The 13,702-nt window shown below is 29.9% G+C and overlaps 1 protein-coding gene across 3 annotated transcripts; it reads left to right on the forward strand.

The window, feature by feature from the left end:
• The first annotated feature begins 3,449 nt into the window (after window positions 1–3,449).
• On the forward strand, window positions 3,450–5,099 carry LOC112737801 (DNA-directed RNA polymerase subunit 10-like protein). 3 transcript variants are annotated; one of them, XM_025787912.2, is made up of 5 exons: window positions 3,450–3,668; window positions 3,849–3,941; window positions 4,055–4,113; window positions 4,682–4,776; window positions 4,879–5,099. In XM_025787912.2, exons 2-5 carry the CDS (start codon window positions 3,906–3,908, stop codon window positions 4,902–4,904), a joined length of 216 nt encoding a protein of 71 aa, XP_025643697.1. In that variant the 5' UTR covers window positions 3,450–3,668; window positions 3,849–3,905; the 3' UTR covers window positions 4,905–5,099. The 3 variants fall into 3 exon arrangements, with proteins under 3 accessions (XP_025643697.1, XP_025643699.1, XP_025643698.1); XM_025787914.2 differs by having other exon boundaries at window positions 3,459–3,668; window positions 3,859–3,941; XM_025787913.3 differs by having other exon boundaries at window positions 3,459–3,668; window positions 3,862–3,941.
• The last annotated feature ends 8,603 nt before the right edge of the window (window positions 5,100–13,702 follow it).

The following is a 13,702-nucleotide window of genomic DNA, read 5'->3' on the forward strand; positions in this document are numbered from 1 at the left end:
ACACCTCTGCTGCAGATTTTAACTCAACACTACCTGAAAGCCACTTGTTGTCCACAAGACTAAAATTTAGCAGAAAATCATTCCAATTCCTATCAAATGAGTCTTTGCTATGAGAGTTTCATTTTTCCTCTCTGCTACATGTAATCAATTGATTCTTAATCTCGTTTTCCTTCCTATTTGTGCTCCAAACTCTTGTAGAAAAACCTGCAGCCTTGGCGTAGTTCCTGTAAAATTTTCCAGCATCTTCAAGGGTGGTAAAGGTCATTCCAACCTTCGGAACAAACTGGTCATCAACAACAGAGAGATGCTGCAGAATACACCATGTCAAAAACTATAAATACACCCAATTATTGCTAATATAATACACCAAAACGGCACCAACTCAACTAAAATGACAATAAAAGCCATAAGCTGTAAATACACAGGCTGCAGAATACACCATGACAAAAACTAAAAACACACCCAATCATGTCTGATATAATACACCCGAACGACAACAACTCAGCTAAAATAACAGAAAAAGCCATAAACTGTAAATACACCCACACTCCCAAACAAATACACCCAAAAAAGTTTTGATCTACACCCGAGCATCTGCTATAAATTCCAGATAATCAATCAAAACTAATACATTACATTCAATCCACAGATTTATGTTCACGGGGAAGTTTCACAGTCAATGTTCATGAATTATTCAGCTACATAATGCTATACAAATTACCGCAACAAAATTCAGAGTAATCGTATGTAAATCAAACCTTAGGAACTTCGTTAGATTCAAATTCATAATCCACTTCGCCCTGATTCAGCTGACAATATGAGGTTGAATCATCCATTATCTTCAAAACGAGTTCAAACTTTGATTTCAGAAACCAAAAAATCGAAAAGAAAACGAAGCTGGAGTTACAGAGAGAAGAACTAACGTCAATGACGAAGAACAAACCAATGAGAAAGGAGAGGAAAAGAACGATCGAAAAACCAGGGGAAGACGCGCGAGAAGAAGAACGATGAAATTTGGAAAGAAGGAAAACAAAGAAGGAAACAAATCTTTTAAATTTGGTAGTTATATAAACGCGAGATCTTTATATAGCGCGTGTAAGTGACGTAGGAGTTGCAGCGCGTTTTGGTGGATTAGGCGTTAATGAATTTATAATAATTATAAGCCCTAATCGCTTTTATACTAAGCTTTTCTCAAAAAAATATTAAATAAGTCATCAAAAGATTTTTATAACAGACTTACCGTTACTGCTCTTTATAGATAAGACGGACAAATAAATTGAATTGTAATAATGAGTTTATAAACCCTACAAAAGAATTAAATAGTATAATTTTTTCAGAAATTTATTAAGTCCAACATTTTTTTAAGAAACTTGATAATTATTCTTTTGTGGAAACTATATAGTACATAACTTATTAAATAAATAAAGGGTACATAGAGTTACCGAGTTACGAGGTCTAAAAATCGATTTAAATCAATAGTTGGAATTGTAAATCCATAAAAAAATTTTACCAAAATCAATGCATTTAATATTTGTTGTTGGCTAATAAATTATTATATATATTAAAAAATTAATATATATAAATTTGAATTTATGAAATAAATTAATAATTTAAAAAAAATAAATTTAATAAATATTATATTATATTTATAATAAAATAAATTATTTTAAAATAAAAATAATATTATATAATATAAAAATATTAACTAAATATAAAGATATAATATTTTATTATTAATTTTGCTATAAAATATATATTTTAATTATAAAATAAAACTTTAAACCAGACTGAATCATCTAAAACATGACACAATCTAAATTCAAAAATAGAGTTAAACCTAAAATGGTTCTTGAGATTGGCGTTATGCACTAAAATTGTTCTTGAGATTCCAATTACACTAATTACGTTTCTGAGATTGAAAAAATGCACCATATCAGTTCCTGACCTATTTCCATTAACGACGTGATGAATGATAACGTGGACTGTAAGTGACACGTGTCACTTCATGATTTGGCCACGTGTAATGGTACAATGATGTGGTGAGTAGTGACACGTGGCATGCTGACGTGGATGGTTGTGCTACGTGTCACAATGTTATTTGGCCACGTGTCCATTTGTGCCACGTGTCGCAACAGTATTCGTCCACGTATCATCCATTATGTTATCGTTGTATATGCACCAAATTAGTCCCTCACTTTGCATTAAGTAACTCATTTTAGTCCCTAAAATTGAATGTCGTTCACCAAACTAGTCCCTTCACCAATTTTTTCTCATTTTTTTTAAATTTAAAATTTTAATATCTTAGATACTCTAATTTTAATTCTATTTTTTCATATATTGTTTAAATACAAGTGCTTTTATAAAAATTTTTAAGATTTTATTTTTTAGTTTTAATTATATAATTTTTTTAATAATTTAACATTGGTAAATTTTGTAATATATAAGTATGTTATTATAAAAAAAATAATTATATGATTGATTAGACATATTTTTTCATAAAAAAAAATATGTGTTTTTAACAATAAATTAATAATTAAAATAAATATTTTTTTTCTTATGAAATACACGTTTTCGTTATGTGTAAATGAGCTAGAATGAGCTAGATTGAAGGCACTTCAAGCATCCTCACTACCATCTTTGACCTCTGCAGTCTAGACGAAAGAGGTCAGAGATGGTAATGAGGGAAGCTTGAAATGCCTTCACGTCAACTCCAAGACGGCGGTTATTAGGGGTATCCGCAATAAAAAAATATTTTATAAAAGAACTGAAAGATGTCGGAGATGTTAGTGAAGGTGTTTGAAAAGTCAACTCTAAGTCGGTGGTTAGGGTATTCACAAGAGAAAAAATATTTTATAAAAACACTTTTATTTGAAGAACATGTGAAAAAATAGAATTGAAATTAATGCATTAAAAAATATTGAGAATTTTGAATTTATAGAAAAAACTGGTGAATGGACTATTTTGGTGCACGACATTCAATTTCAGGGACTAAAATGAATCACTTAATGCAAAGTGAGGGACTAATTTAATGCATATACAACAAATGACATAATAGATGACACGTGGATGAATACTGTTGCGACCCATAACACAAACGGACACGTGGCCAAATAACATTGTGACACGTGGCACAACTATCCACGCCAGCATGCCACGTGTCACTGGTCACCACATCATCATACCATTACACGTGACCAAATCATGAAGTGACACGTGTCACTTACAGTCCACGTCATCATGCCATGTCATCACGTCGTTAATGGAAAATAGGTCAGAGACTAATATAGTGCACTTTTTTCAATCTCAGAGACGTAATTGGTGCAATTAGAATCTCATGAACAATTTTAGTGCACGACGCCAATCTCAGGAACCATTTTGGAGTTTAACTCTCCAAAAATAATACCGAATAAAAAAACAAATCTAAATCTAATAAAATATACTTGGGAACCGAGTCGAGTCGGGTATTGAAATATTGAACAACCCATACTGTGAGCAAAGCAGCGGGGTTTCGGGTTTAGAAAAGGAAAACGAAGCAAAATAAGACCGACGAGAACCCTAAATCCTACCCTCTTCTCCCAGTAGCGGTTCCTTCTTCCCTTCGTCCTACGCAACGCATTCCCCTTCGCTGTCGTCGTCTCCTTCCGGTCGCCGGCGTCGCCTCCGTTCCGGTAGGCCCTCTGCTCCTTTTTAATCCCATGCTGTGTTGCTCGTTATTTGCTCATTGTTGCCGCTATATTGTGCTGTCACTGCTGTATTAATTGTTCTTCTTGTTGGTTATTAGAGTTAGCTTTAGTTATGATTTTTTATTCATGCGATTATGAAACTTTGGTTGATGATTTACTTTTAAGTTGAAACAAGAAGCTGCCTCTTAGAGAAGCTTCCAGAGTGTGCAGAGAAGGAGCAAGATGATTATCCCAGTCCGTTGCTTCACCTGTGGAAAGGTGATTTTCTCTTCTTCCTTGCATTTCAACACACTGTTGTTCTTTCTTTTTTCACGGTTTCAGGGTTTATTTAATAAGTCTTTGGATAATTGGTGCTCAATTTTTGTTTATAGGTTATCGGAAACAAATGGGATGCATATTTGGACCTTCTTCAGTCAGATTACTCTGAAGGGTCAGTTTCGCCCTCTTTCTTCATACTTTCAATTCCTAGTTTTCTTCGGTTAGGGTTTATAGCCTGTGTATTTTATTACTGTTGCGACTGCCTTATTATATATGTAATATTTACATCTTATAATCCTGTTATTGATTTTGTATAGCTATGTTAATCATCGCTAAAATTTGAATGTGGGGTTACTAATTACATACTTGCATATGCTGAGCCGAGTTAGATAGAAAGATTGATTTTATTTTATTTTTTGTGGTGACTTGAACGGCTGAAGGGTCGTTTCACTTGTTTGTCTATCTATTAGTTATTAATTTATTGGATCTAACATGCTTGGCAAAACGGTAGTATGAGTAGTCAATGGTTTAGGATGGATGGTAAACAAATCCTGATTAGTATGATCTATCAGAAGCTATTTGATTGTTGTACATTATTTTAACCTTTTCAATTCAACATGCATTTGCCTATGTTCAATATGTGAAATCTGGTATTGCTTTTTCAGTTTTCCTTAACTGCTGATGGCATTTTAGTTGATTAGTTAGGTCTAATATGGTTGCCTTAACATCACGGATTGCAGAGATGCGCTGGATGCTTTGGGGCTGGTTCGTTATTGTTGTAGGCGTATGCTTATGACGCATGTTGACCTCATTGAGAAGCTCCTGAATTACAACAGTAATGTGTCTCTCTCTATAATGTCATTGTTTTTTGTTTCTTCTATTCATCCCCATTTTCTAACTTCGCCTGTTTTGTACTTGATGTTGCATTTGGTTTCAGCTCTTGACAAGTCTGATCCCAGTTAAAAATGATGTATGGAATTGGGTGCGCATGTCATTCTTCCGAATCACATGTCTACTATTTTAGATTTTACTTCTTGAACATATCTGTTCTTTCTTTTTGTTGTTGTTGTCATTGGCATATAAACTTCTCTGTAGATTTGCACAGTGGCCTAAAGTTCTATGCCTCTTTTGCAGACTAGCTTAAGTGCTTTTGTTTCATCTATTGTTTTCTCTCTTATTACACAGTCCTACATTTCTCTCTCTAACATGAAAGTGAAAGTGCATAAAAATTTTCCACAATTGATGGAAGGGGAAGTTTCCAACAGAAAAAAAAGGGGTAAAGTGGCATCTTAAGATTTGTCTTTCATGAAAAACACGGCAAAATTAATTGACCAATGAAAAAATAAAAGGATCTTCTCCTCTCAACTTTCTTTCTTTATGTGCTCTCTGTGCGTGCGTGTGTGCGTGATATAACAGATGAGGTTAGATTTTAGAGTTTTCCCATGATCAAGGATCAATAATCACTCAATAGCATGAAAAACTAATGCAAATATTATACTACTAACTATCATGGAAAATCATTACCACTTCCAAGTAAAAACGGAGATTTTTGTTCCTATTCTGAAAGGTTAAAAAAATGGCTTTATTTTGGCATACCTCCATATAAAACAACTCCATTCGAAGCTGTCATTGAACACAAACAAAGCTGTGTTTTGACTCACGGAAACTTTTGCCTTTTCCACATTACTTTACTTTGGGAGAACTATATATTAAGTTGAAAGCTATTCACACCAGTTTCAATGAGGGAAATTGAGCTTTGAGTACAGCAGCACACAATAGGCATATCTCATCATTGTTGGATGTAGTAATACAACCTCAAGAAAAGGACTAGTACTTTTGAAGTTTGAACTAAAGAAGGGTTAGTCAAATATCATATCATTAAGCCATCTAGTGTGACACATTGAGGTGTCACTTTTGTCTATTGATGTTGGATTCAAATGTTTTCACCTACTTAGTCTTCACTCAAATGAAGTCTAGAAACGATATAAAGGGTTTGTTATTATTTTCATTCTCCGCCCCCCCCCCCCTCCCCTCTCCCCCTCTAATTCCATGCATACTTTGTTTCATATTACCCTTAAAATTGTGATTGGCCTTCCCACTCTGTTTTATATGGATTAAATTTTCATTTTGGTTTTTGAAATTACCGTGATTATTCATTTTAGTTCACCCTATAGTGATACCCTAGATACACGTTCGGACATTATTTTAGTCTCTCTATGGTGTTGAGTCAGTGAACGAAATACTGAGGTGGCAAAATCTTGCCACGGTGAACACTGCAACGAGACTAACTGATGCGACAAGATTTGTTTTTGAACCCAATATAGTTTCTGAAACTCTAATTTTATTCTCATTATTTATCCGAGTGCCAGTCTTTTCATCCTCCTTTCTTATCTTCTTTTTCTTCTTTTTCCACAAATTTAAATTTTCATTCCATTCAAAGATTCATTGCAAATATTGCTGATTTAGCAGATATTGATGGTCAAATGCGATGCTACGTGGTGATGAGGATTCAGTTACTTCCCACTTGATTGCATTGCTTGTCCATCACATCCTCACCTCATTAATTAAACTATCCCATCGAATGTGAACCCATTCGCATGTTGCCCAACACGTTTTATTTTCGTACTCCCATATCATTAGGAGTGGTAACGGATAAGGTGGGGGTAGAGTTTGGATCTAATTTTAATTCTATCTGCAAGTTGAGATTTTTATATAAACCCAATCCTATTTTATCTGTAAGTTTAGAATATCACAGCTCTAACCCTATCCATTCTTAGTCATCCGATCCTACTCGGGGGTTACAAAAAAGATACAATATTATTATATAACTTAATGGTAATTTAAAATAGAATTACTTTTTATTTAAAAAAAATATTAAATTATCAATTAATGATCTTTTTTTAGTGACTAAGGATAGGATCTTGCATTTAGTAAGACTGTGTGAGAGTTCTTTGGTTCAACATCTATTTGAAATATATTTTTATATAAGTATATAACATATACATACATAAGGTGTGAGTTGATCAGGTAGAGTTGAAATTCAATCTAAAAATCCTACTTGCATCTTCCTCTATTCAGTGTGGATTGGATTGATAATTTTACCCGACAATAGTTTTTTTGTAACAGTTTTTTGTTGCAAATCTTCTGTGTCATTTTTTGTTGATAAATTTATCCAGATATTCTCTTTTTTTTTTATGTTTTATAAAATTGGTCTTTTAAATTTAAATTTGTGAAAGAAGAAGAAAAAGAAAATAAAAAAGACAAGAAGAAGGAAGGAGGAGGATACAGAAAATTGGAACTCCTATAAATAATGGAAATAAATTAGAGTTTTAGAGGTCACATTGTGTTCAAAAATAAATATTGTCATATCAGCTAGTTATTGTAGCATCATCTTAGCAAGATTTTGCCATCTCAGTATTTTGTTTGCTTACTTAGTGCCGAAAAAGGTTGAAGGAAAAATAGTGCCGCCGATCTATATATGGGACATCATTATAAGAAATTATAAATTTCAAAAATTAAAATGAATAATTACATGAATCTCAAACACAAATAAAAATTTAATTCTTTTATATGTTAAGCATGGAATACCCTCCGAATTTCCAATTAGGAACGACGATCTATAATAGAAGTTCATTTCTTGATGGCGTTCAAGAAAAATATTGCTTCTATTAACCAGCTTGCAACTTGCATGGTCTAATTACAGATTTCAATCAAACTCTTTTTTTTCATGGAATTAAACTCTCTTAATAGAAAATTTATAAACACCATTATAAAAAATGTCTAGATTAACAGAGGATAACTTAAAACCGTTATGGCTATATCTCTATTGAATTCATACAATTAATATCAAATTAACAATCATTCACAAAAAAATTTAAATAAAATAAATCATAAACTTAAAAAATAACTTCTAATAAAAAGCAGTAGAGATATTTACACACTACAACCCTTATTAGCACTACAAGCTCTAGGTAATCTTTTTGTTTCGAAGATCACCTGAAATTGATGAGATTTGGGTTTGAACCTGAGATTCAGTGTCTTTTTTATGAAAATTTTGATGTTTTTACTTAGTGAGATAAAGTTCGTTTGAAGTCTTTGAATGAGGATGGAGAATGATACCTACAAGAGACTTATGAATTAAGATTGAAAAATACATGTGTATGATGAGATATTTATATAGTAGAAGTGATAATCTTACTATCTTTTTGTAATTTATCAGCCTATAATGATGGGTGATTACTTCCCCTTTTTGTGTAGAAGTTGTTGAGATTCTTTATTTAAAATAATGGGCTAATTTGTACGGATGCATGTTGGTACAGCTAAGACCTTGATATACAAGTAAGGTTGGGTCGTGGCTAAAGGATCCAAGCTTCATTAGGTCGGACATATTTATAGTGGATCTGGATTCTTTATAGATTGGGCCTTATTCATTTTGAGGTTGGCTCTTTTTTTGAGCTAGGTTATGAAAAATGCCCCTACTCGAAGTCGAATTAGATAAGTCGGACTCGAGTAATAAGATAGATAAGTTGTATTTGACGTTGGTATATTGAACAAGTTATATGATCAGGTATAGCCCAGTCATTATGCAAGTCGGTTTCTCGACGTGATTTTATTTGAAAAGGTCGACTGACTCAATATGATTTTGAATTGATATAACATTTTGTACTTCTATAACCGTTTATGTGCCCTTTGATCTTCTTGGTAACTATGCAGCATTGAATGCATTGTGATTTTACCTTTTTACCCTTATTCATAACTATAAAAGCTTGACTTTTCTTCTTCTTCCTTATTTTTTTTATTTCTTCTTGGTGCAAAAACTCTCCTATTTTCTCTAAAATTGTTTTCCCCAAACTCCTCTTTCCTTATAAATTTAGTGTGTGTTTGGACTACAGTTTATAAATTGTAGTTTGTATAAAATTGATTTTGCAAAGTAAAATAAATGTTGTTTGGATTATATTATTCAAAATCACTTTTAGATAAAAAATTACTAAAAGAGACATCAATTTAAATAATTTTTTATATTATTCTATTATTTTACTTTAGATATTTGAATAGATCTTATTAAGAGACATGATAAAACACTAATAAAATACATAAAAAATAATAAAAAATATCATAAAAAGTTCATATAATAAAAAAAATTCATATAAACTAGAAAATAATAAAAAATAATAATATACATGAAAAAACAGAATACTAAAAAAATAATATAAAAAATATTTATCATATAAATAAAATAAATACAATAAAAAATAAAAATATAAAAGATAGTATTATACATTTTATAATGTCAAAGAAAAAGAAAATGTTCTATAATTTTTTTTAGTATCGTTAGTATTCTTTAATTTAGTATCATTTTGGACTATAAATTTTTATTATTTATGACTCATTTATTACTTATAATTAGTATATAATAAAAACGAAAATAAAGTATAGTCAGAAGTACAATAAAAACGAAAAAAAAATCATGCAAACATAGTATATAATAATTACAATCAACAACATATATTATATAAAAAAAATTACAATAAGAAGTAAATAAAATTCATATGAATAAAACCAAATAAAAAATAAAAAAAATTTATACACAACATAAATATAGTACAATAAATAATAGAAAAAAGAATTTATATAAACAAAAAATAATAATTTTTTTACCTGGGCCGTGATTAAAATAAATTTGTATGAAAAAAATTGGAACGAAAAATATACACAAAGAACTACTGTAAAAGTTATATTTTTTGGTGACTTACTGTAAAAGTTATATGGCTACTTGCATCTTTTTTATAGAAAAAAATAAAGGATAAAGTTGGTAGAAAAGGAAAAAAATTTTCATCTAATTTCTCAATGATAACCAAACTTTCCCAACGCAGAAGCTAGAATTTATTTTTTGATTCAGGTAAATGTACGTTTAGAGGTGTATGCATTTTTGGGTTGAAAACAAAAGATTATCAAACATAAAAATAGAACGTTCAAGACGCTCAAACGGACTTTTCTCTTCCCAACGTAAACTCCAAACACACCCTTATTAATAATTCATTGAGAACCACTTGCTGGTTCAAGTCTTTCTGTAAATTTTTTGTGTCGCCTTTTTTTGAAATTACATTCGTGGTGCCTTCCTGATCATCAAAGTTAGTGTTTTTCCTCTATCGATTTTCAATTCTTCTTGTTTCTTAATTGCTTTTCTTGCATGCCACTATAGATTTATTGCATCTTGACGGTATGATTTTGGTTTTAAAAATTGTTTCAGATAGTATTGTTTTTGAAAGAGTGAATACTCATTTTGATCCTTGATAATTTTTTCAAAAAGACTATGAGGTCCCTAATAAAAAAAATTCATTTCGGTTCTTGATATTTAATTTTGTGAGATAGTTAGCCCTTTTGTCAATGATTTCTTTTCAAAATATACTTATGTCACACGTTAATTACTAATATATCCTCCATTAAATTTTTATAAGTAAAAACAACTTAAAAGTCACTAATAAATTTAACCAATGTATTTGAAAAAGTAACAAAAAATAAATAAAAAACTAAACGACCCTAACAGTTATCCTAAAAGATAATGAGACTCCCAACAAAAAAGAATTTGTCAATCTTAGTTTGTTCTTAACGGACAAATCAACTATTTAACATGTCATGTAGGCTTATTCTATTAATATAGAGAGAAAATATTGACAGATGGGCTAACCAGTCTCACAGAAATAAAGATCAAAGGCCGAAAATGGTATTTTTTATTGAGGACCTTGATGTCTTTCGAGGTAATTGTCAAGTGCCGTTTATAATTTTTTAACCTTTTGAAAATATGATTTTTAAAATGTTGATTCCTGCAACTTCTTGTTGCTATTGTTGTCTTGTTGTATAATTTTGCGCCTTAGAAAATCAGGGATCAAGAGTGTATTTTTTGGGATTTTCGACTTTGTTGTAGTGCACGATGCTTTGGTACTGAAAGCTTGGTCTAGGTTGTGTTTGGATTGGGAAGTGAGGAGGATATGAGTTGTATGGAGGTCAAGTTTAGGCATAGAATTGATGCGGTTGAAAATTGTTGACTTGATGGTGTGAGGTATTTCTAAAAATAAGTGTTTGATATGGAAGAAAATATGGTGTAGGACTTTGATAAGAAACTGCTCAAGGCCTTGGAGAAAATGTCAAACTTTCGGAGATAATAGGGGATTGGTGTTTCACAAAATTCACATATTTATCTTTCTTCTTTGAATGAAAACTCTTTTTGACATGATTATCATCATTGCCAATGGGTAGTTTTCCAACTTTCGACAACATTTCAATTCTTTCTTCAACGGGAAGTGCTATGGTGGTTATGGAAGATTCCTTCAGCAGGTGAGGAAAAGTGTTGGCAAAATATGGAGACGACACATGTGAGATCTTTGGAACTATGAGGAGACAAATTCTGTCCAAAAGTAAAGGCTATAGGAGTTGTAGGGTAATAGAATTAGATTAATTCTGAAAACATAATTGTAATTATATTATTGGGCCCTGTTAGTGTGAAGTTGCAGTCCTTTTTTGGAAGTGTGTCAATGATATGGATTTTTGGGTTTCGAAAAAAATTGAGAATTCAAAAATAATAACAGTAAAAGTTACATGGGCTGAAATGAGCATTACTTATAATAATAGCATTGGATATTGTATTAGGAGTAGTAATAAGCATCTAAAACTTTAGTATTTTTTCATAAAAACACATTTTTAATTTTATTTTTATATTAAAATAAATATTTTTTTTACTAACTAACTGATTAGTTTATATTTATTATATTATCATATACTATATGTATTTATCAAAAAATAATATTAATAAATATTATATAATCTTAAAAAATATTATATTATTATTAATAAAAATATTTGATTTTTTTTATTTATACATATTTAATTACATTTATATTAATAATCATAACTAAAAAAAATACTTAATTTAAATATAAGTGAGTCTAAAATTAAAATAATCAGTAACAGAAATTATTACATATATTGATACAACATATATTTGATCTTTTTTATTTAATTATTCCACAACAATATATATAATTTAGTATAATTACATATATTCATCCAACATATATCAAGCAAATCTCAAATGATTAATTTAACGTATGAAAATAATAACTACTGTAATATGATTAAAAAAATTATTCATAATTTTATTCTCCACCTTTTTATGTTATTAAGATATTAAATAATTATTTTAATAACAGTTTTTGGACTTCGATAAATGCAATATATTATTTTTGGATTTCGATAAACAATATATTAAAATAATTATTTAATATCTTAATAACATAATAAGGTAGAAAATAAAATTATGAATAATTTTTTAATCATATTACAGCAGTTGTTATTTTTATACATTAAATTAATCATTTGAGATTTGCTTGATATATGTTAGATGAATATATGTAATTATACTAAATTATATATATTGTTGTGGAATAATTAAATAAAAAGGATCAAATATATGTTGTATCAATATATGTAATAATTTCTGTTACTGATTATTTTAATTTTAGACTCACTTATATTTAAATTAAGTATTTTTTTTATTAGTCATGATTATTAATATAAATGTAATTAAATATGTATAAATAAAAAAAATCAAATATTTTTATTAATAATAATATAATGTTTTTTAAGATGATATAATATTTATTAATATTATTTTTCGATAAATACATATAGTATATGATAATATAATAAATATAAACTAATGAGTTAGTTAATAAAAAAATATTTATTTTAATATAAAAATAAAATAAAAAATATGTTTTTATGAAAAAATGCTAAAGTTTTAGATGCTTATTACTATTCCTAATATAATATCCAATGCTATTATTATAAATAATGCCTGTTTCAGCCCATGCAATTTTTACTGTTATTATTTTTGAATTCTCAATTTTTTTTGAAACACAAAAACCCATATCATTGACACACTTCCAAAAAAAGGGCCGCAACTTCACACTAACAGAGCCCAATAATATAATTACAATTATATTTTTAGAATTAATCTAATTCTATTACCCTATAACTCCTATAGCTTCTGCTTTTGGTCAGAATTTGTCTCCTCATAATTTCCAAGATCTCACATGTGTCGTCTCCACATTTTGCCAACACTTTTCCTCACCTGCTGAAGGAATCTTCCATAAGCACCATAGAATTTTCCTTTTTCTTTTACATTGTGTCCAATTGCTCACAAGTTGGTACTGATTCTAAGTTAAACTTATATTGACTCATGAATTTTTCAGCCATATCTTTTCAATAAGATATCTTAGAGTGATCTAGTTGAATATATCATTCCAAAGCGGGTCCTGTTAAACTTTTATGAAAGAAGCTAATAAGAATTTTTTTTCTCTTTGGACCAAATTGTCATTTTGGTGTAATAACTCTTCAAATGAAAGAGTGGATTGTCACTTCTATCATATTTGGAGAACTCCAGTATTTTGAATCCTTTAGGTGCCACAATATCTAAGGAAGGGCATAACTGGTTAATCTCTACAGAACCATAAACATTGGATCCTTGGATAGATTGAATTTGTTCTTGAATCTTTTCCATCCATTTTCTCCTTTGTTTTATCTTTGTCGGTTTTGTGTGACTACCCTTAGCATTATCCGCGATTTGCATTGGTACGACCTTTGTAAGGACTGGTAGCATCATTGACCATTCCCTCTAGAGAAATTTCACCTTGGATAAAGGAATATTCATCATTTCAATGTTGCTAGTTGTATCTGTACTACTCATCTGAAGTCTATTAGTT

Source organism: Arachis hypogaea, chromosome 13 (assembly GCF_003086295.3).
Source record: "Arachis hypogaea cultivar Tifrunner chromosome 13, arahy.Tifrunner.gnm2.J5K5, whole genome shotgun sequence".
Taxonomy (NCBI): Eukaryota; Viridiplantae; Streptophyta; class Magnoliopsida; order Fabales; family Fabaceae; genus Arachis; species Arachis hypogaea.